General features: G+C 31.9%; 1 protein-coding gene across 4 annotated transcripts in view; it reads left to right on the top strand.

Annotated features, from left to right (window-relative positions):
- NOVA1 (NOVA alternative splicing regulator 1) overlaps nt 1-22,311 on the top strand; it is a 149,446-nt gene that overhangs the window by 90,958 nt on the left and 36,177 nt on the right. For all 4 annotated transcript variants that reach the window (XM_029951957.1, XM_029951958.1, XM_029951959.1 and 1 more), the window contains exon 3: nt 18,250-18,416. In XM_029951957.1, coding sequence (XP_029807817.1) covers nt 18,250-18,416 — 167 coding nt within the window. The remainder of the gene's footprint in view (nt 1-18,249; nt 18,417-22,311) is intronic.

Below are 22,311 nucleotides of genomic sequence, written 5' to 3' on the forward strand. Positions count from 1 at the left end.
TTGGAGAGCCTGTGTATACATGTTTGATGGGAGACTAAGGGAGACTAAGCACACATGGTAAGAAATATAATTTTAAATCTTTGATTAATCTTCCTTTAAGGGGAAAAACAGCTAGGAAGAACATTGCTTAACATAGCACTTTATATAGAACTAAATGATGTATCTTTGATTCTAAAATGTCATTATAAGAATTATAGCACAAAACCTGAAGATAGTATTTTCATTGTATGTATCATATTTCAAGTAAGGTGAAATGATGAGATTTTTTTAGAGTTTGTTAGGAGCCTTACAGCTGTCAGAACCATTTAATTTACAAAATGTAATTGTTTATATTTGAACTTTGCTGCATGGTAAATTTTTAAATGACCTAATACATTCTTAACTCTCCAGTTTCTGAAATGTAGTTAACTGTACATGTTATTTTTTTTTAATTTCTAGAAACATATTACCTTCAAGGCCAATTATGTGCATAACTTGTAATAAAATTTACATTTTTGGGTAAATAATATTCTGAATTAATGTCTTTTGAAAATATGGTTTTAGCAAGCTAAAAAATCTTATACTGTATAATGCTGACTGTTGTGCACTTAAATACAGTGAAAAATGGCATAAAACCAATTTTATTTACTTATTTATGTATATATCTATTTATTTATTTAGAGTTACTATGGCTTTAATAGAGGGGATGATTACTTGCAAATGAACAGCTGCATCTTTAGCACCACGGGCTTAAATTAAGGTCCCAAAGCCCCATAGGTTTTACATTCCGTGACATGTTAGCAAGAAACTTACAAATATAGAAAGGCTCATGTTCTAAGATGGAGCACAATTCATATAATACCCATAATTAGCAAAGCAAATAAACTTCAGTTAAACAGCAGGCTCTATAAAAGAAATATGAGATGATGAAAGAGAAGAAAGAGGAGGAAGGAACTGGTTGGTTTCTGTTAAAGTTGAATAACAGTAGGAACAAACCATTTTCATCATATTAGCAGTACTGAAGAAATTGATTTAGTTGATACTATTTCTCTGAGCTGTTAATATTGTAATTATCTGACATTTCTCATTTTGTTTAAAATATTTTCACATAGCTCTTGTAATACTTAATGATACGAAGTGTACTAGGCTATGTGAGTTTGTCCATTATTTTTATTTTTACAAATAAGAGGGGCGCCTGGGTGGCTCAGTCGGTTAAGCCTCCGACATTGGCTCAGGTCAGATCTCACGTCCATGGGTTCGAGCCCCGCGTCAGGCTCCGTGCTGACAGCTCAGAGCCTGGAGCCTGCTTCCGGTTCTGTGTCTCCTTCTCTCTCTGTCCCTCCCCCTCTCATGCTCTATCTCTCTCTGTATCAAAAATAAATAAAACATTAAAAAATAAATAAATAAATAAGAAACATGAGAAAACAGTGACTGAATACTTAGAATTCATAATAAATAAGCACTTAAAGTTAAGATTTGGTTATTTTAATAGCAGAAAAGTTTTATAACAACCTATTGAATGTTTTGTTCTGCTCTTTAAACTTTAAAATCTGTTACATCAAATATAATTTCAACTTTCATTTAAGTGTACTGAAACTGAGAATGAAGAACTCCCAGTACAAAAAAAGATAGTACCATGATTCTTTACCATTAATACCTGTGTCTTTTTCTAAATAAGAGAATAATTTAAAAGTGAAATTTCTAGCTGTATTACTAGGAAGCCAGAGTAATCTGGCTACTCTTTCCTTATACTTTTTAAAATTACTTATATTCAAAATTCAAAACAAATCTATTGATCACTTCAGTTAAGCATACTTCAGTACATTTTTCATAAAACCAATCCTAACAGTTGGCATACATCATCAATCCTTAATTGTGTTGTATACATACATATATTTGTCTATAGGATTTGTATATCTGTTATAGATATACATGTAGAATTAAACCAACGTCTAGTCCCTCTTTCCTAGCACTTGTACAACTAGATGTCATTATGTCGCCTCTTTATTTTCTCTGACCCTAGATATACTGGCACAATAAGAATACTATCTTAGCAATATCTAGATGATGGTAATGGAGATTATTTCCATGAAGATGATATCATATCTTCCTTTTGTAATATCTTTGCCTTTTGTTTTACAAATAATAGTGGATTGCTACTTATTTAAAGTTACAAGATGAGAACTTCAAATATGAATTGGTTTGTGACATTTTTGGAGAGCATGTTCTGTAAAATGTTGCTTACTTAGGCAGGATGTTAACAGATGTTACATGCAAATAGCTGTCATTGATAAATAAATTTTTTTTAATAAAAAGTTAAATGGTTTGGGGGCACCTGGGTGGCCTAGTCGGTTAAGCCTCCAACTTCAGCTCAGGTCATGATTTTATGACTCATGGGTTCAAGTCCCATGCAGGCTCTGTGCTGACAGCTCAGTGCCTGGAGGCTGCTTGCTTTGGATTCTGGGTCTCCTTCTCTTTCTCTGCCCCTCCCATGCTGTGCACCCTCTCTCAAAGATAAATAAACATTAAAAAGATTGTTTCAAGCTAAATGAGTATCTTATTGTAGGGCTTAATATTTTCAATAGGCTATATGTATTATGAATCCTTCAGAGAAGAGGTTATTATATGTAGTTTTTCCTCTCAAAAAGTATTTATTGGACCAGAAATTCCTTTTTTTTCATGGAGCATATTGTAGGGCAAGTGTTATATAAAATTTACTAAGGGAAGTGCTAGACTAGCATTTGGGGGTTTTAGTGCTTTAAAAAATCTTGTATCTTTTTCTTCAACTTATCTTTAAAAAAGGTGATTGTATAACAATTATGTTTTTTTCTTTTAAAAAATACTTCTCCCAATTCTGGAATTTTCTTGAGGTGGCAACTTCAAAACTTTTACCAGTATACTCATATTATTCAACTCATAATAATATCCATTTTTCTTATAAATACTTTATATGATTTGGGTTCTTTCCATTTTCATCTCTTTTCATATTTCACTTGAACTTTTCCTCCAGCTCTGTAGAGCTGCTTATGTAGGACATCATAGTTCTGAGAAACCTTTTGTTATCAAGCTTCCTTACCTTAACACATGTAGTTCTTTCTTCCTGGAATAGCCCTTTCTTACTTCGCATCTGCTGATGGACTCTTCCTTCATGTGACTTAGAACTCAGATTAACCGAGACCCACTCAGCAAAGGTTTCCTGAGCTAATACCTACCATCTATTTATATCTCCATTCAGTCACTTCTTGAATCATGAATATTTATTAAGTATTTGACACATATACATGTATGCCAGGAACTGTAGGTATAAAGATGAACAATATAAATGTATCAACAAAGAGCTCACGTTCTTGTGAGTCAGACAGACTAATGATTAGGCAACTATAATCATGATCATTGCTATTATAGGGAAGTACACAGTGCTGTGGATACACATAAGAAGGGCATTTAAGCTAGACTATCTAAACACAGTAACACTTTGGGAAACTGATAATTGCCCAGAGATTTAGGAGAGAAATGGGACTTACTGAGGTAAAAGGATGACTGCAAGCAGAACATCTAAGGAAAGAGTTCAAAACAGAGGGGGACTTAGTTGAAAGTAAATGGACTTACTAGAGAAATAGTCAAGCAGACATTGATAACTATGTGATATCATTGTTATATAGTATTACCATAGTACTATAGTATTACCAAATACTGTGACTTGGAGAACTGTAGGTCTGAACTTTGAGATCATGTTGGAATTGACTGTGAAGTTCTACCATGTTGTAGCACTTTATAAGTCACACATACTGAATTTGTTTCTCCATGACATACATATACGTCTATACAATAGAAAGGAAGCCAGCCCTAACTGGATTTTTTTAAGATGACAGTTTTTCAACAAGCTTGGAATAGATTTGTTGTGTACACTTCTGCTAACATGGTGTCTGAGGAATATAGGCATGCATAAAATGAAATATTTTCTCCAGACTAACTATAGTCAAAGTCCTTATAAATTTTTTTATAGGCTGCACACCATTGTTACCCACAAAGTTTCTATATGACTGTATTAGTTTCCTTTTTTGAGTTACAGGTAAAGAATAGTACCTAAAGCTTAAAAGTTGCCTATCGGTAGGGACTTTCTCTACTGCATTATTAGAAATTAGACACAGAAGAAAAACCAACTGGTTGCATTTTACACATTCACATTGTTTTATGTGTAGTTCTAGATTGTTGGTCTAAAATTTTAAGTATGCTCAAACAGTTTATAAGAGGACTGGATAGATTTCCAAAATGTTTATTCATTTTAAATCAGATCACAGAAAATTTGTTAAACTATCCCCAGGGCTAACCTGTCAGGGTTCATTTTAAAGGTCTTATTCAGAAATAAGACTCTTTATGAAGTATTCAGACAAATTTACTCCTAATGTCAAATTTTTGTTGTGTTCATTTGTGTTTCTGTGATATTTCAGCTTGGTAATACACAGTATCTGGTCCTGTTGATAGTTCATCAGTTTAATACTTATCTCTGTATTATCTCTGTATTTTTTTGATATTTATAATAGAGTATAATGTAATCATCATGGGTTAATAAAATCTTACTGTAGGGATTCCTGGGTGGCTCTGTTGGTTAAGTGTCTGACTTTGGCTCAGGTCATGATCTCACAGTTCATGAGTTTGAGCCCCACGTCAGTCTCTGTGCTTACAGCTCAAAGCCTGGAGCCTGCTTCAGATTCTGTCTCTCTCTGTCTCTGACTCTCTCTCTCTCTCTCTCCCCCTCTTAACAATAAGTAAATGTGTAAAAAATCCTACCATAATGTGAGTATATAAGGCCACAATTTTAATTCATTAAATGAATAATTCTTTATTCATAGTCTGTTAAGTTTTGAGTTGGGAATATAGCTGGGAACAAAACAGGGTTTCTCTTCACCCTTTTGTTCTAATTGGAAGAGACATGATAGTGAATGAGAGTAGGTAGGCTATGATATGCTTGTTAAGTGAGACCTCTCTCAATGTGAGAAAGGGACCTCTATAGGAAAAGACAGAGGAAAAGTGTTCCTAGGACAGAAGTCAGTAGGAAAAAAAGACCAAAGTGAGAGCAAGCTTTGGCATGTTACTGTGACTAAAAAAGACCCAACTCCCTGGAGTGAAGAAAAAGAGAGGGGGAGTAATATGAGATGAGGAATGAGAACTAAACAAGAGGCCAAATCATGATGGGTCTTGCAAGCCAGTGTAAAGGATTTGGATTTAACTCTAAGATGAGAGTACACTGATTTTAAACTGGTAATTACATATGATTTCCATATCCAAGAAATTACTTTGAGCAAGGAGTGGGTTTATTGAGATAAGAGAAGTGAAGCTGTCTGTCCTCTTTAGAGACAGTGATGGCTTGGACTCTGGAGGTGTCAGTACAGAGAGTAAATTCATAATACATTTTTATGATATTTACAACCATGGAACTAAGTTACCTTAGGAGAATATAGCAACCAGGAAGCCAAAATAAAAAAGTGTTTCCATAAGGCAGAATGGTTAACTTAAGGCTACTCTATGGAGAGGAAAGGTAAAATACCGTAATACTATACCATTTACTATTTGTCTCCATCTCATTCTGCTTGTTGACTGAAAACTACAGTGTCTGATTTACAGTCTACCTCTGTACTCATACTCCTGTTCAGCCTTTGTTTCCAAAAACTTTGAAAGAAACTGTAATGGCAAAGACAACAAGGGAGTGACAAAGTGGAGCAATGAAAATAACTAAATAGTTTGTGGCCCCGAGTAACCTGGGATTTGACAGAATAAAAACTGCCCCAGTTGAGAGTGCTCCATGGAACATAAAGAACTAAAGGAACAGCCAAATATAATGAAAGGATGAAACTAAAAGGAACATTCATAAAAGAGGTTTTGGATATGGAACATATGTTGAAACTGAGGTAACATTGGGCACCATGAAGAGGTTTAGAAGGACAGAGAAAGGTTGGGTGTTGGGTCAGACTAGAGACATAGAGAAAACTGTAAGCCTAAGAATCGATGTGATGACTAAAGTAGCTTAGGTATGTAGGAATGTGAGGAACAAAAATTGCTTATAGGAAGATAAAGCAGTTAAAGTTTAGTCCAGCTTATTATTTCAAAGGTCTGATACTACTGACCTTTCTTTTCTGTTCCTTAAAATGATGTGATCTTTCATAGGAGAGGACCAAGAGTAGTGAGATACTGAGGTGTTGTAGCCACTGGACAGGGGAAACAGTTGACGCAAATGAACTAACTGAAGGAAACACAAGGACTTATTTATAGCGGTAGGTTAATGAGTAAGGGCAGGAGGCCAGAAACTACATAGAGAGTGCGCAGGAAACTAAAGGCCTGAATCCCTTCTAAATGAAAGAAGGCCAGAGGAAAGAAAGCCAGTCTCCTGTCTTCACATGGATCAGAGGCCTGTGGGTGACCAGGAGTCCAAGGATCTGTCTTCAAGTGGATTAGAAGTCAAGAGGGCTATCCAGAGGATCAGGAGGTTTAAGTCTATGGAGAGTTATGTATTCTTATGATAGTGCATGAATATATGTGACATGGAATCACTCTGTTACATGCAGGTAACGTCTAGCCTGAGATTTCTTCAGTTGGCAGACCTTATTTATAACCTTTAAGTAATTCAGAATAACAGACACAAAGATAGGAGACAGGCTTATATGAAACAGGAATTAGAATTGTAGAAAATTTTCCTACAGAAACACAGTTTTACTATTTTCTGGACATATGAAATTAATAAGTCAATTAATTTTAGTTCATGATACCATAGAAACTCATCTGAATAGGAGCTCCGTGTTTTGAGTTATAGTCAGACTGGTGTTAGATGTATTATCTATTTTCATATCTCACCTTTAGCCCTTATAACTCTAATACATTCTGATATTATTTAGCTTATAATTCTTTAATAGTCTATGTTGAAAAAATGAATTGACAACTTATTCCATTGTTCACATCAGAGAATACAAAAAAAATTAACAATTGAAGAACTTTGAAAAACTTCTGAGCCTTACCTACAGCCTCAAGGCCACATTTTCCTCCAACTGTATTGTGGCATACTACAGCTATTTACATAAGATTTTTGGCTACTTACTCTCAGCATCATGGCCATAGGAAAACTATCATGCACAGGGAGAGACAGTATAGAGTAGCAGGGTGTTTTAGTGATAGATTTGTGCTTTCTTTCTTAATAAAATATTTTCATTATTTTTCAAGATAATAAAGGTATTTATGGAATCCACTGCTAATATCACACTCAGTAATGAAACTCTGAAAGCATTAGCCCTAAGATCAAGAACAAGACCAGGATACCTGCTTTCAACACTTTTACTCAACACTGTACTGGTAGTTGATTAAACAAGGAAAGTTTTTAAAAAGTATCCAAATTAAAAAGGAGGAATTAAAACTTTCTCTCTTCACAGATGACATGATCCCATGTATATAGAAAACCCCAAAGAATCTACAAAAAACTACTAGAGCTAATAAACAAATTCAGCAAGTTGTAGGGTATAAAGATCAACACCCAAAAATCAGGGTATTTTTTATACACCAGTAATGAACAATCCCAAAAGGAAATTAAGAAAGCAGCTTCATGTGCAACAGCATCTAACAGAATAAAATACCTAGAAATACATTTAACTAAGAAGATGAAAGACCAAAGGTCTAAATAAGTGGAAGAGCATCCAATGTTCATTGGTAGAAACACTTAATATTTTTAAGATGTCAATACTAACCAGAGTAATCTACAAATTCAATGAAATCTATATTAAAATTCCAACAGCCTTTTTTTAAAAAATAGAAAATCCAGTCTTCAAATTCATGTGGAATTTCAGTAGGCCTTGAATATATAAAACAATCTTGGAAAAGTGTGAAGTTGGAAGTTTCTTCTTCCCGATTTCAAACATTACTGCAAAGTTATAATACTCAGAACATTTGCAATGCTTACATAGGGATGGACATACAGAACAATGGCATGTAATTGACAGTCCTGAAATAAACATATATTATCTGGTGTTTGTAAATCGTAGAAATGATAAGGCCTTAATATCTAGAATATGTAAGCTAAAAATCTACAACAAAAAGACAAAAATAAATTATGGGGAAAGGGGGTGAATAGGCATTTCTCTACAGAGAATATACAAATGGTAAATAAGCAATGAAAACATACTCAATATCATTAGTCATTAGGAGAATGTAAATCAATATTACAGTGATGGCTATTTATTAAAAATAAAGAACATTTGTTAGTGAGGAGATGGAGAAATTGTAGTCCTCATACATTTATGGTAGGGATGTAAAATGGTGCAGCACCTGTGGAAAGTTAGTTAGCTCTTCCTTAAAAACCTACATAATAGAATTACCATATTGCCCAGCAATTCCACTCCTAGATATATATCGAAAAGAGTTGAAAATAAAGACCTAGGCAGTTATTTGTACATTACTGTTAATTGCAGCATTATTAACAACAGCCAAAAAGTAGAAACAACACAATGTCCATTGATAGAAGAATGGATGAACAAACGTGATATATAGACACAATGAAAAATTATTTAGTCATAGAAAGGAATAAAGTTCTGATATATGCGACAACATAACTGAAAAAATTATTATGCCAAGTAAAATAAGCCAGCTATAAAAGGGCAAATACTGTATGATTCTTCTTATGTGAAATATTTAGAACTGACAAATTAACAAAAACAGAAGGTAGATTAGAGGTTACTAAGGGATAGGGAAGAAGCTTTGGGGATTTATTTCTTAAGAGTTACCCACACTCTTTGATGATAAAAAAAATTGGAAATAGTGGCAATATTTGTAAAAACTTGTGAATATAATTAATGCCACTGAATTGTGCAATTAAAAGTGGTTTAAATGGGGGGGGTCCCTGGGTGGCTCAGTCAGTTAAGTATCCGACTTCAGCTCAGATCACGATATTGTGATTTGTGAGTTCAAGCCCCATGTTGGGCTCTGTGCTGACAGCTGAGAGTCTAGAGCCTGCTTCAGATTCTTTGTCTCTCTGCCCCTCACCTGTTCCCTGCTTGCACTCTGTGTTTGTGTGTCTCTCTTTCAAAAATAAATATTAAAAGTGGTTTAAATGACAAATTTTATGTTATGTAATTTACTACAATTGTATTTTGCCATTTTATCTCAGCACAATTTAAAACTGTGCCCCAAATTCATAACTTTTTATTAAAATAATTCTCTTTATTGAAGGATTACATGTACTCTTGAAATTTTTATCATTTTTCCAAACTGTACAAATTTACCTTCCCTTTCCCAAGCAAGTTAAAATAGGTCACAATTATTCATGCTTCCTGTACATTCATTTGATATAGTGTGTGTGATCAACAGTATGGCGTGCATTATCATTCACTAACTTGAATAATTCACTTCCTCTTAAAATCTATGCAAATGTGGGGCTTGTCTTCATATTTGATTTATAGGCTCCTGATAAAGATGCAATCATTTTCCAAAATAACTATTTTTGAAGCAAATATGGAATAAGGTCACTGCTTAAACTTGGGTAATATATTAATTTATCTCAAAGTGATAACTTCTATGTTAGGAACACACGTATTGCCAGGGATGTTCATTTTCTTCTCTCAGCTTCCATCAGCAGCAGTCCTCAGACTTTTCTTTTTACCAAGATGCATGTCCAGTGGTATATTTCTCTCCTTACCTTCAGATGACTTTGATTAGCTATGCATGCTAACTACTGGTCATGCTTCTGAGTTTCTGAACTTAATTTGATAGCACGTGTTTGTTGCAACCTGTTTTCCAGCTTCCAAGCATTGTCCACAAAATTCTTCAAATGAATTTCTGTTAGTACATAAGGAATACCTAGGAAAATTAATTCTAACTGTGATTTTTTTACAGCAGAGATTTAAGAGTACAAATCAATGTGAAAAATGGTGACATTGGTAGTGAAAAGAAAGGAAGTCTATTTTATATATTCATATAAAAACATAATTAAAACTTATAATAAAATTTACTCATGGCAGCTTAATATTTGTATAATCCATGATGGAACTTAAGAGGTGGTAATATTGACCAAGCTAGGATTGCTGTGTCTAAATTTAAAAGCACAAACCTGTGCTAAGGATGGATGGATGGATAACTAGTCAGTCATAATTATAACTGTTGGTAGGAACATTTGCATGACCTCAGAAGTCAAAAGCTGGAAATGAATTACAATATATATGAAAACAATTGCATTTGTTACTTAGGATTTTTAGCAATGTTGGCTTTCCAACCTCAGGGTTCTTCACAAGTTAGTGTCTCCTATGATCTTGTTGCTGTCTTATGGGAATGGTTATTGAAAAGTAAATGACCATGGCATTTGCATGCTGGAGACAGAGAATGAGTACATAGAAGCTGGACATCTACTCTGATTTCCATTCATTCATTCTCTCATCTTAAGTTTTTTGAAGACTCTGTACTATTAGATTTTTCTGAAAAGTAGACTTTCATTCTTTGGTTTGACTGAGTATATCGATGTTGAAGCATGGTCTATAAACAGAGAATCAAGCCTTTGCTACATTGGCTTGGGACTAAAGCATGTTATAATGACCCTTTTCAAATTTTTACAGTTCAGAAGTAGAGACATGATTATGTTGTGGAGAGTTTATTACCTGGAGAAGAAAAGCAATTATTACTTTGTATCATAAGATGTCAATTCCTCTGATTTCTGTTTTTAAAAAAGCCTCTTCTTGAAATAGTATATTTTTTCCTTAGAAATTGTAGGGTAGGATGAAGCATTATCAAATGTGCATAAATGTACAATGGTATAAAAGCTGCAATTACAAATTGGATGAACTTTTTAATGGCAATTTTCCTAAGTGCTTCTGTTGATTTGAAAAGTTGTTTTAAAATATCTGCTAAATACTCCATACAATTTTTAACAGTCTCCTCTGGTGGTCTATTCTCTGCAAGAAGGGTCAGTCATTTCTTTCATTTTATGCCAGGTTTGGAAAAAATCTGTGAAGTGATATTAATGGTGTGGTTCAGTGTATGTAAAAAATTGTCAGACTTGGGTGAAAATTACTTTTCCAAACTGAAACATGTGACTTTCTTAAGTGGATATAATTTGGTACCTGGCCTTTCATTACATTTTCAGAAGGTATATGTTATAATGGATATAAGATATAACATATGAGGTATATGTTATGATGATGGTATTTGGCAAAACCTTACATCTCTCTGCATTTGTTAGTTGTGTGTCCTTGGCCCAGCTGCTTGAAGATAATATTATTTTCCCTGGTTATTTGAGCATTAAATGAGGTAGTGTATAATATATAGTATGCAATTTTATTAATAATATGTTAAATATTCTATATATTATATATTTATATGCATTTTATATAAATTGTAAAATGATTTATATAAATCATAATATATACAATATTACATATTGTATATATTTATATGCATTTTATATAAATCATAAGATGGTTTATAAATTTATATATAATCAATGTTTAAAGCACTCATCTTCCAATAATATTCTGAGATACATAGTGTAAAATTGTTTATTAAGTTAGCTCTTCCCAATGAAAATAGCGACATGGAAAAGAAAGTAAGCCAAATGAAAAGATGTATGGCCGTGAACTTCAGAGGAAACCTTTGAATGGCTTTATTTCTTGAAATTGGTAAAGTTATATTTGTCCCTGGAAGAAGGTAATAGTGTATTTCTATACCTACCAAACCCTTAAATACCCTCCGGTGGGGCTTCTGCTGATATAATTACAGCAATAAAGATGGAATGCATATAAATCAACTGTTCATAAATGCATTAATAGGAATAGATGTTTCTTATATATAGATTATTGTAGAGGATATATATTAAATAAATGAGAACATGTATATGAAAGGCATGTATTTTCAGATATTAGAATCTCTCAACAGTTTTAATCTGTTAAATTTATGATTACGATTGCTGGTTTTTTAATCCTTTAAAATAATTTACATTTTGTTGTCAAACCTGAAATTTGTAATACATGTTATTACTAGTGATAAGTATTATAGATGTTATTTTTAATATTTAACGTAAGGAAAGCTAATGAGCTAATGCTTCTGCTCTTTTTTACCACAAAAATATGCATGTAATTCAATTACCATGTATAGACCGAGAACAATGAAATAATCCTTGAAAATTACTTTATTCATTTAAAAAACTGATACTTTCTGTTCTAGGTTGTTTTTTTTCTCTACTGAAGAATAGTTGACATAAAATGCCATGTTAGTTTCAGGTGTAGAACATAGTGATTCAACACCTCTTCAGTATCGATGCTCATCACAATAAATGTAGGCACCCTCTGTCACCGTACTGCATTAATACAATAGTATTGACTATATTCCCTACTCTGTAAATTTCATCTCTATGACTTATTTGAAAATTAGGGGCACCTGGGTGGCTCAATTGGTTAAGTGTCTGACTTCGGCTCAGGTCATGATCTCACAGCTCGTGAGTTCAAGCCCTGCTTCGGGCTCTGTGCTGACAGCTCAGAGCCCAGAGCCAGCTTTGGATTCTGTGTCTCCCTCTGTCTGCCTCTCCCCAGCTCATGCTCTGTGTCTATCTCTCCTTCAAAAATAAATAAACATTAAAAAAATAACATATAAAAATAAATACCTGGAAGTTTGTACCTTTTAATCTCCTTCACCTATTTTGCCAATCCTTTACCCCTCTCTCCTCTGGCAACTACCAGTTTGTTTTTTGCATTCATAAGTCTGTCTCTGCTTTTTGTTTGTTTTGTTTTTTAGGATAAATTGGCTTAATACCTAAAGAAATCTTGAGATTATCACTTTACTAATGCCCAGAAGTATATAGTTGAGTCCAAGTTATTATGGAAATATTAAATATATTTGAAAAAATACAATAAACTGGTAGATAATTTCTTTAAATAGTAGAAACTAAATTTTATATTGAAAGAAATAAATCTTATTTTTAAATGTTTATTTATTTTTGAGAGAGCGTGCAAGTGGGGAGGAGCAGAGAGAGGGAGACACAGAATCCAAAGCAGGCTTCACAGCACCTGTCAGCACAGAGCCAAACGTGGGGCTCAAACCCACAAACTGTGAGATCATGACATGAGCCAAAATCGGACATTTAACCGACTGAGCCACTCAGCCACCCCAAAAGAAATGAACCTTTGTTCAGAATATATTCTGTCCAGAATAAGTTCTCAGTGATATAAATAGTGGTTGTCTTACTATAAAATTTTGTTTTAAATCTGTTTTTGCCTATTGCAAGGTTAATTGGAACTTACATTTTCTTAGTCCTTTTCAAGGCCAAAATCACTGTCAATAAATTGTCCTAGAATTATTAATGATCTAGATTTTTTTATATTGATTTTTCATTTTGAGGTGTTTCACTGTCATTCATCCTGCCAAATTTCTCATTTTAGATTGATGCTGATATTTTCTAAAGTATATATTTGCATTCGTATTATAAGACACTAGTTATAGTCTTAGTAGGAGTATAAACTGATACACTTTCTTACATGCAAACAAAATGTTCACTAATTTTCATTATAGTTGGCAATTGAAAATAATGTGGATCAAATCATTGGTATATGCCCATTTTTCTAGACTCATTCTAGTGGACATGATAATTTATAATTTACTATATTTTTTGAAATAATTACCCCACATTATTTTGTTTTATACACGTTTACTGGTCTTCTAAACCCAAAGAGGGTAACTGCTTTGATAGAAATTTTATGAATAAAAAATTCTTAATATCAATCACATATGTTTTTAATATACAGATAAGACTTTTTCAAGAAAGACTTCTTAAACATCTACAGTATACCATGCACTGTTCTAGACACTTGAGGATACAAGAAGTGAACATGGCAGACAAGGTCCCTTTCATACTTTAATTTTTATCTTTACTCATGTGTTATTGTTCCCAAATTTTCTCCATAGCACAAGTTCATTTTGTATTCTCTGTATATTTTATTTGTTTTATGTATAGTGTCCACATGAACTAGAATATGAACTCCATGAAAGCAGGAGCATTCATCTGGTCACTCAGCTTCTAGTATAGTACCTCACATTTAAGTAGGGACTTAATAGATTTTTGTTGAATGAATGGCCTGAATAAAATGAGGACCCAGGAGTGTGTGATAATCTGGAAGTTGAGTGAAATAATTTCAGAAAGGAATGGTTAACTGCATCAAATTCTGCTGATGGATAAAAAACATAAAGACATGAAGATTGAATTTACCCAGGTACAGCTGTGATGAATGGTTTGAATGGAGTGATGGACAAAAGCCATACTGGGATAGAGTCAAGAAAAAAGAAAGTGGTGAAGAAATAGAAAGAGGAGATTATATACATATACATATATATATATACACACATGCACACACACATACACACAGGTGTAAGTATGTACACATACACATATTAATAAATATATTTTTATATATATCTCATTCAAGGAATTTTGAGGAATAAGAAGATTGAGCTGTAACTGGAGAGAGGAATATGAAGTCAAGGAAGCTTTTGAAATGTTTTTCTTTTATTTTGAAAATTCCAAATACATAAAAGAATAGTACAGTGAACCTCTTTATACTCTTCACAAATGTCAGTAATATGAAAACTTTTGTATACTATTTACTCATTCTTGTTGTTACTGTAGAAAATTTTTGAATGGCATCCCAATCATTTTATCTGTATATACTTAGGTATGCATCTTAAAAAAAAAGAAAAAGAAAGAAAAAGGCACTTTTTTATACAACCTGATGTCATAATCACACCTGTTAAAATTAATAGTAATTCCTTGATGCTAATACCTAGCCACAATTGTTTAAAATAAAAGTTGTTTGAATCTAGATCAAATTTTCATTTACATTTGATCATTATCTAAGACTCTTTCACTCTAAAGAGCAGTCCCTCTTTTATTGATGAAGCGAGAACAATTGACCTGTAGACTGTCCTGCATTTTTCATTTGTATCTTTACTTCCTCATGGTGTCATTTATTTTTCTGCTTGCAATATTATTTGTAAACTCTAATGTAGTGTAAGTGTTTGCTTGGATTTATGTTCATCTGCTTTGGGAAACATACTTCATCATTAGTTCCCTGTGTGTCAGTCGTATTGCTTCACATCAAGAGGTACATGGTTCACTTTCTCATTTTTTTTTTTTTTTTTTGAGAGGCAGAGAGCATGAGTGAGTTGGAGAAAGAGAATCTTAAGCAGGTTCCATGCTCAGTGTGGAGCCCAACGCAGGGCTCAATCCCTGGGATCATGACCTGAACAGAAATCAAGCTTTGGATGTTTAATCAGCTGAACCACTCCAGCACCCCAACTTTCTCATTCTTAGTCATGCTAATGGGAATCAGGGAAGTCAACTGGTGACTGCCTTAACATTTCCATTGAAAATTACTCATTAACCTTTCATCTTATGATTTGATGATCTTTGACTAAACAGTTACTTCATTTACTTTGTCAAAGGATAATTTTTTAATTCTGTCATAAAGGAGGAGTCTTTAAAAATTGAGGAAATTACAACATGTTTTTCTGCTGATGGAAATGATTTAATAGCAAAGGAAAAATAAAAAAATGTAAGAAAGAACTCTTAATACCTGAAGAAATTGTAAGCTTGGTAGGTAAGAAGCAATAGGACCCACTGCATAAGTGATAGAATACCTTACGTAGAAGCAGGAACAGTGCAGAGTGAATATATTTTATTAAAAGTCTTTCAAAATTTTGCTCTGGAATCTGTTTGATAATTGTACCTAATTTTAGAAGCATGCATTTTCAATATATAATATTGTATGTGAAATAAAAACTGAAACCACTTTAAATTTCACTGCCTATATTTGACATTGGCCCTACTTGTTATAGTTTTTCTAATTTCTCCCTTAACAATGCAGTTTTAAATTAATGTGTCTTATACATCTATATCTTTAGAATCTAAGAAACATGGGCATATACTTTTATGTAATTGTTTCTCAGCTTTTGTTGCTAGTCTATAGCAAAGAATAGTAAATGCTACTGCTAAACAAGTAAAATGATAAATAACTGGCAGTTTAGTTTAGACACTAATGGAGCCTGAAAGCCTTTAAAGTGACAAAAACAGCAACTTTAATGATTTATAGGTGCATTTTTGTTACACAGTTTGGTCATATACCTGACAGTTTTCTCTCTTTGTGACTTTCTCCTAAAAATTATAGTTTTGTGTTATCTGAGTGAAAAGGCCATTAGGGTTCAGTAGAAGAATATGACAGCATTTCTTCTGAGGATTGCAGCAATTCTCGTTGGTGGATATACAATCTCATTTTCTTTTCTTTTGTAGTACTAATGGTAGTGATATAATTTAATTCTCAAAAATTATGTACTGCAAGTTTGAACCTATAAACTATCTCCAAATTGTCTCCTGTATGCTATATGAAGTTCAGTTTTAGACAATCATATTTCTTTATGGCTCAGTGATTTCCACTTACTACCTGGTAGTCTGTACACTCTGAAGAGTGTTGTTACTTGTTGGGGTTACTGTATTGCCTGACATGATATGTAGTGTATTAAATTAGAATTTTAAAGGCAACATGGATTATATAATCTCTTCAGTTATTTAGTGCCATGTTGTTTTTTAGAATCCCTTTTGAGGTTGAGCTAATTTCCTTTCTTATCTGGCATCCCCAAGAGAGCACTCTGTATTTGTCTCCAAAAGCAGGAATGTAATTTGATCTGTTTGTTTTGTCTCCCGACTTAGATGAGAACACTTTGCATGAGCTACAGTATTGATCAGTTATTATTATCCTTCCTAGATATTTATTGGACAATTAATACAGCCTTGTCAAGACTTCCCAGGAGTATCCCAGTAACTAGATCATTTTACCCAAGAACCACAGAGATACATCTAGGTTTGACAGGATGAGAAAAGCTGATGAGGAGAAAAAAGAAATATTAAGCTTCAAACTCACATTATGTTTTTCAGATTTTCTTCATCTTTACAAATGAGAGGCACACTTGCTCTCTACTGAAGTATTTTGTATAATTTAAGAAATTTAGTTTTTCATAGACTTGAATCTTCATTGTTTAAAATAAGAAGATATAATTTAGGTATATTCATATAATATTATTCTTTAAACTCTTGTGATGTAAGTCTTTTTACTAGAGTAAGAACAATGAATTTTAACTTTAGAAATTTACAAATCATTCTTTTGATATTTTTTGGTAACTTTAATAAATAGCTCTGATAAGTAAGTTTATGTATTGTATTGGGATGATGAGAAGATTACAGTTTAATACCAAGCTGCTATAATCATGACCACTTTTATAGTCTGAAATGAGGATTTTTTTGCTTTAAGCTTTATCTGTAAAGTATGGAGTTGTAGGAGCTATGTAGTAGACCCAACCAAATTCATTCACTAGCTGTGAAAAGAATACTATTAATTATATCTTTATCAGTTATTTACAATTTCAAATTTCATGAACTATTTAAAAATTTTTTTAATTCTGATATTCTGTCATATTAAAATTACATAATAATGACAACGCTGATTCATTCATCTAATAAATATTTATTGTGCACCTGTTATATACAGGGACTGTTAAACGCTTTGGGGAAACTAAAGCACAAAACTAAACAAGCTAATCCACTGTCCTCTGAGAGCTTGCATTCTAGTGAAAAAGTTAAAAATAAGCAAATATAAAATATCAGGTAATGTTGATGTTATAATTTAAGGAAGAGCAGGGTAAGTGAATAGAGAATGGTAGAAATAAAGAAATTTACCTACTATGTAAACTTCCCAGACCTCATCTCCCCACCAGTTTAAGTGCTATTTTCACTGTAGAACATCTGTTTATGCCATCCATTTAGGAATTTTTTTTTTCACATCATACCATCATATAATTTCTGGCCTAAAATAGCTTTTTACCCTTAAGATACCCCCTTTGAAAGCTGGGTCCATAGGTCTTCATCTATGTGTTACCAGCATTCAACCTGAAGTCCTTTCATAAGTGCTTAGCAGGTATTTTTTTATGTCAATGAAGGAATGATATGCTCAGAACTTCTTAGGCTCTCTGGCTCTACTGGAATCCAAAGGCCCTTTTTGAGCCATTAGGAAAGAATGAGTTTAAAAATGGTAAAAAGGAGTATGTATTTATGTACTCATTTCATTTGGTTCAATTGAACATTTCTTTTTAATTAAGAGTTTTACATTTTACATTATTTTATTGGCCTTATTTATATCATCCTTTTACATAGTTTTTTTTTAATGCAAAATAAGAAAGAAAGTCTTCTGAAAATTAATTTTTTATCCACAGGTACTACTGAACGAGTATGCTTGATCCAGGGAACAGTTGAAGCACTGAATGCAGTTCATGGATTCATTGCAGAAAAAATTCGAGAAATGCCCCAAAATGTGGCCAAGACAGAACCTGTCAGTATTCTACAACCCCAGACCACCGTTAATCCAGATCGCATCAAACAAGTGAGTGTTTAGTTGGGAAATCAAAGAGAAATATCCACAGCATAATATGAATTCTTTATAAAAGAAGCTTAAAGTCTTAGCATATGAAGTTTTATTTTTTTTCTAAGCATACTTAATATATAACAAAGTTGTCATTTTATTTAAAGACTGTCAGAGTCTCTTAAGATTGATCAGTTGATTTACTGATTGAATAACTCACTTTTTAGTGTTACACTGAAGAGCAAATATATGACTCATTGCTTTTGTGATTACATTTAAAAATTTATAGACAAATTTGTTTAATTTATAGGAATTAAATCTATTTAAAATTATATTACTTTTTAAATAAAGTCTAAAAATTAAAGTGAAACTATATCTTTAAAATTTCAAATACCATAGTATTAGTAATATTTGTAGTCTTCAGTATACTTTTAGACTCCTGTTTTGTTAATTTGTTATATATAACATTTTTATAAACAAATATGTATAAGTAATTTTTGTACCTAGCAAATAGTCTTTTGTTACAAAGCAGCTATTATGTTCTGTATAACTTGTAGTATTTATATATGTCATAAAAGGCCAATGTTTATTTTTAATGTGTGAGATTTTCTGTAACAAAAATTTTACTTGATAAAAGACAATGTGAGTTGTTAAGGTTGAATAATGCCTGACATGATGTAGGGGGAAAATGACATTCTTTTATGTTAAGTTAGGAGAATTCTTCCCCATAAACTCTTAACTCCTCAAATTTATTTGTTAACTTATGATTATAATTATTGTTTCTGCACTTGCCCCTTTATAATTAGCTGCTTAGTTTGTGATCAAACCATCAACAGACTCTGCCTTCAAAAGAAATGTATTATCTTCATTAATTCACAGAATACTTAATTTAGAGCATTTTATGTTCATTGTAATAAATTTGAAATGTAGCTCAAAATCTTATTAATTTCATGTTTCTGAATTGAAAAAAATTATGCCAAACATTATGTGGATATAATTTTAACCATGTATAGATAAAAATAAGGCCAACTAATCATACACAAACATAGGAATTAATGATTAGGTAATATATTTTCAAATTTTAGGCTAACATTAAACTTTGTCAATTACCATCAAATTTTTTTGCCATGTTTATATCAGATAGCTGCTATTCCATATAAAATTTCATTTTGTCACTGTCAGAATGGTTCACTTTCTCTACCCTTGACAACTTTTTAAGGAAGTATCTTTTAATGTATGCATGGCAGAATGTAAATGTTTTGGAGCTCTAAGCATCAGTTGATTTTTTTTCCTCTTCACAGATGTTTATAGTTTAGAAATTTAGTTATCTATGTCAAGTGAATACAAGGAATATTTTTAAAACTGATGCCTTAAAAGAGATAACAAGACTCTCTATCCAGATTCTATAACTATGAGTTCAGTTAAAAACTTCTGGGTTAAAATCACCTGGGACTAAGAATGTACAGAATTGGCACTAAAGTGAAGGGTTTATTGACTTTCTGCCTTACTCCAGCCTATTTCTACTCTCTTTTAGAACTTCTGTGAGAAAAGTGCAAACATTTATAGATAAGAGTGAACATCTTGATTAAACAAAAAAATAAAACATACAGCATAGTTTGAGTATTGTCATATCACTGGGGGTATATTTAGGACAATGATATGAATGAATATTTGTTTATAATAATAAAGTATCATTAAATAATGGAATATGAATCATTATACTTTTAATTTTCTCTATGCAATATGAAATTTAAAGGCTACCATATATCCAGTACCAGTATAGATTGATGAAAACCAGAATTTGAAAATGTTTGCTTTATTTATTTGCTTGCTTTGGGTCAGATAATGTTATTTAAATTCATGATAAGTGGTAAAAAAAAAAATAGTGATTGGTTTTTGTGTTTGCATTCATTTTTAAGCCTGGTAGATAGTAATGGAATTAAAATTATTGTTGACTTTAATATTTTAATGTAATCAATGATGTACATAAAATAGAGTATCATTTAAAAAAAATTTACCAAACAAGTACACTTAATCTAGTAGGGCAATATATATAAACCCTTTCTTTATAAGTGAAAAATTTACTTGAAAAATCTGGAGAAAAGATCAAATGTATTTCCAAGATAGTACAGATCAACAGAATTTTTTATGTTCTAAGTTTTCCCATTTTAGCAATGTAAGATTTTTTTGTTGGGTTATTTGCTAAATAGTAAGCCAAGTATATAAATTTAAATGACCAGTTTTATTTCTGAAGAAATTATGTTGGTTTTCCATTATCAATAATATGTCCAAAATAAATTGTCCTAGAATATATAAAAACATTTTATATATCATATTTCATGATATTTATTTATGATAGTTTTATATATGTATTTATAATACATAGAATCACAGTAAGATTTCTTTTAAAATGGTGGTCTTTCTGTTGACATATATCTCTTCTTTGGGTTTTATTTAGTCCTGAACTTAACTTTAAAAACAATTTCTGTAAAAATCTTTTATAATTTTTAGTTAAATTGGGCAAAGAATAAAATTTGAGTTTTAAAAAATAACAGAGCTAGAAAATAAAACTTCTGCATGAAATGAATTCACATTGAATATGCAGTTATAGATTTCTTAGTGTTTATTACTACATGACTATTGATTTTTATGATTGATAATTTTAAGGTTTTGCTTGCTGAAAAAGTATAATTCATTGTAACTTGGGTTTAAAATAGGAAATCAAAGTTAGTTCTAAACAAATAAAATTTTAAAAGTTATAGTTTCAAACCATATATTATGGACTTTTAACAGAATATTGTGTTCTGAATTATGTAATCTAGATAGTTGGTAACTGAATAAATTGCTCAAACCAGAGTATTCTGCCCAAATGAAACCTACCTTTATTGACTGAATGAATGCTTAAATATAGTTTCTTAGGAAAATAACACAAACTGGTCTTGCAGGCCTTTCATAGAGTGCAATGATGAAATCTAGCATAACAGTCTTGAATCCAACTTCAGATATTAAGGTGTTGTTCCCTCTCAAATGTTTGTTGTTGTTTTATTTTAAAAATATTTATTTCACAATAGAGAGGGACTCCAATACTTTATATAGTCAGATGGTAATAGTTTTAATTAATGTGTATTGAATTACTAAAATATTGTAACCTCTGTTCTATAACTTAATTAGGATATTTTTATGAAGTACCTAATAACCACTGTGCTCATTTTAGAAATCAGTGTACTAAGAAACAGATAAGCAGCAAGAGCCAATAAATAAGCCAAAATTAAACGAATGAACTACAACATAAAACATCCTATTTTTTACTTTTAGGACATTCAGTGATCTTCAAATAATTTAGACCTTGTTTGTGTAGAAGCTTTGAACTCATCTGGAGCATGTCTTTAGTCCAGAGTATTTGGTACACATTTTTACATCTCCATCTTTTTACTTTTGTGCTTTATACTCTATACTTTTTTTTCCCCTCATAAGATTATTGAAACTTTTCTTCTTTTTAAGCCTCTCAAATCCATCTCCAAGTATGGTTGTCTGTACATCATAACTCAATACAATAAACCCTAAAACAAGATAGGAACCACAAAATCAGTAATACAGTTAGCATTTGTTAACTTCTTTTGTCTGTTACAGGTTTTCAGCAATTCTTTTCCATTTTGGATCAAATTTATTTTTAAGAAAAGCTACATTAAGAACAAAGTGGTTATACACTTTTAGAGAACTTTCTTGTATTTAAAAAAATCAAAAGAAGATATCAAAAATCTTACTTAGTCAAAGAATTTTACTTCCATCATGAAAAATTGGCAAAAATAGCACATAATTATATTCATTATTCATCCATTCAGTCATGAATTTATTAAATGCCTTCTTACTGAATTGCAAGATATACTAAATTATAGCCCTTGCTCTCTGAAACTAG

This window comes from Suricata suricatta, chromosome 9 (assembly GCF_006229205.1).
Source record: "Suricata suricatta isolate VVHF042 chromosome 9, meerkat_22Aug2017_6uvM2_HiC, whole genome shotgun sequence".
In the NCBI taxonomy this organism is placed as follows: Eukaryota; Metazoa; Chordata; class Mammalia; order Carnivora; family Herpestidae; genus Suricata; species Suricata suricatta.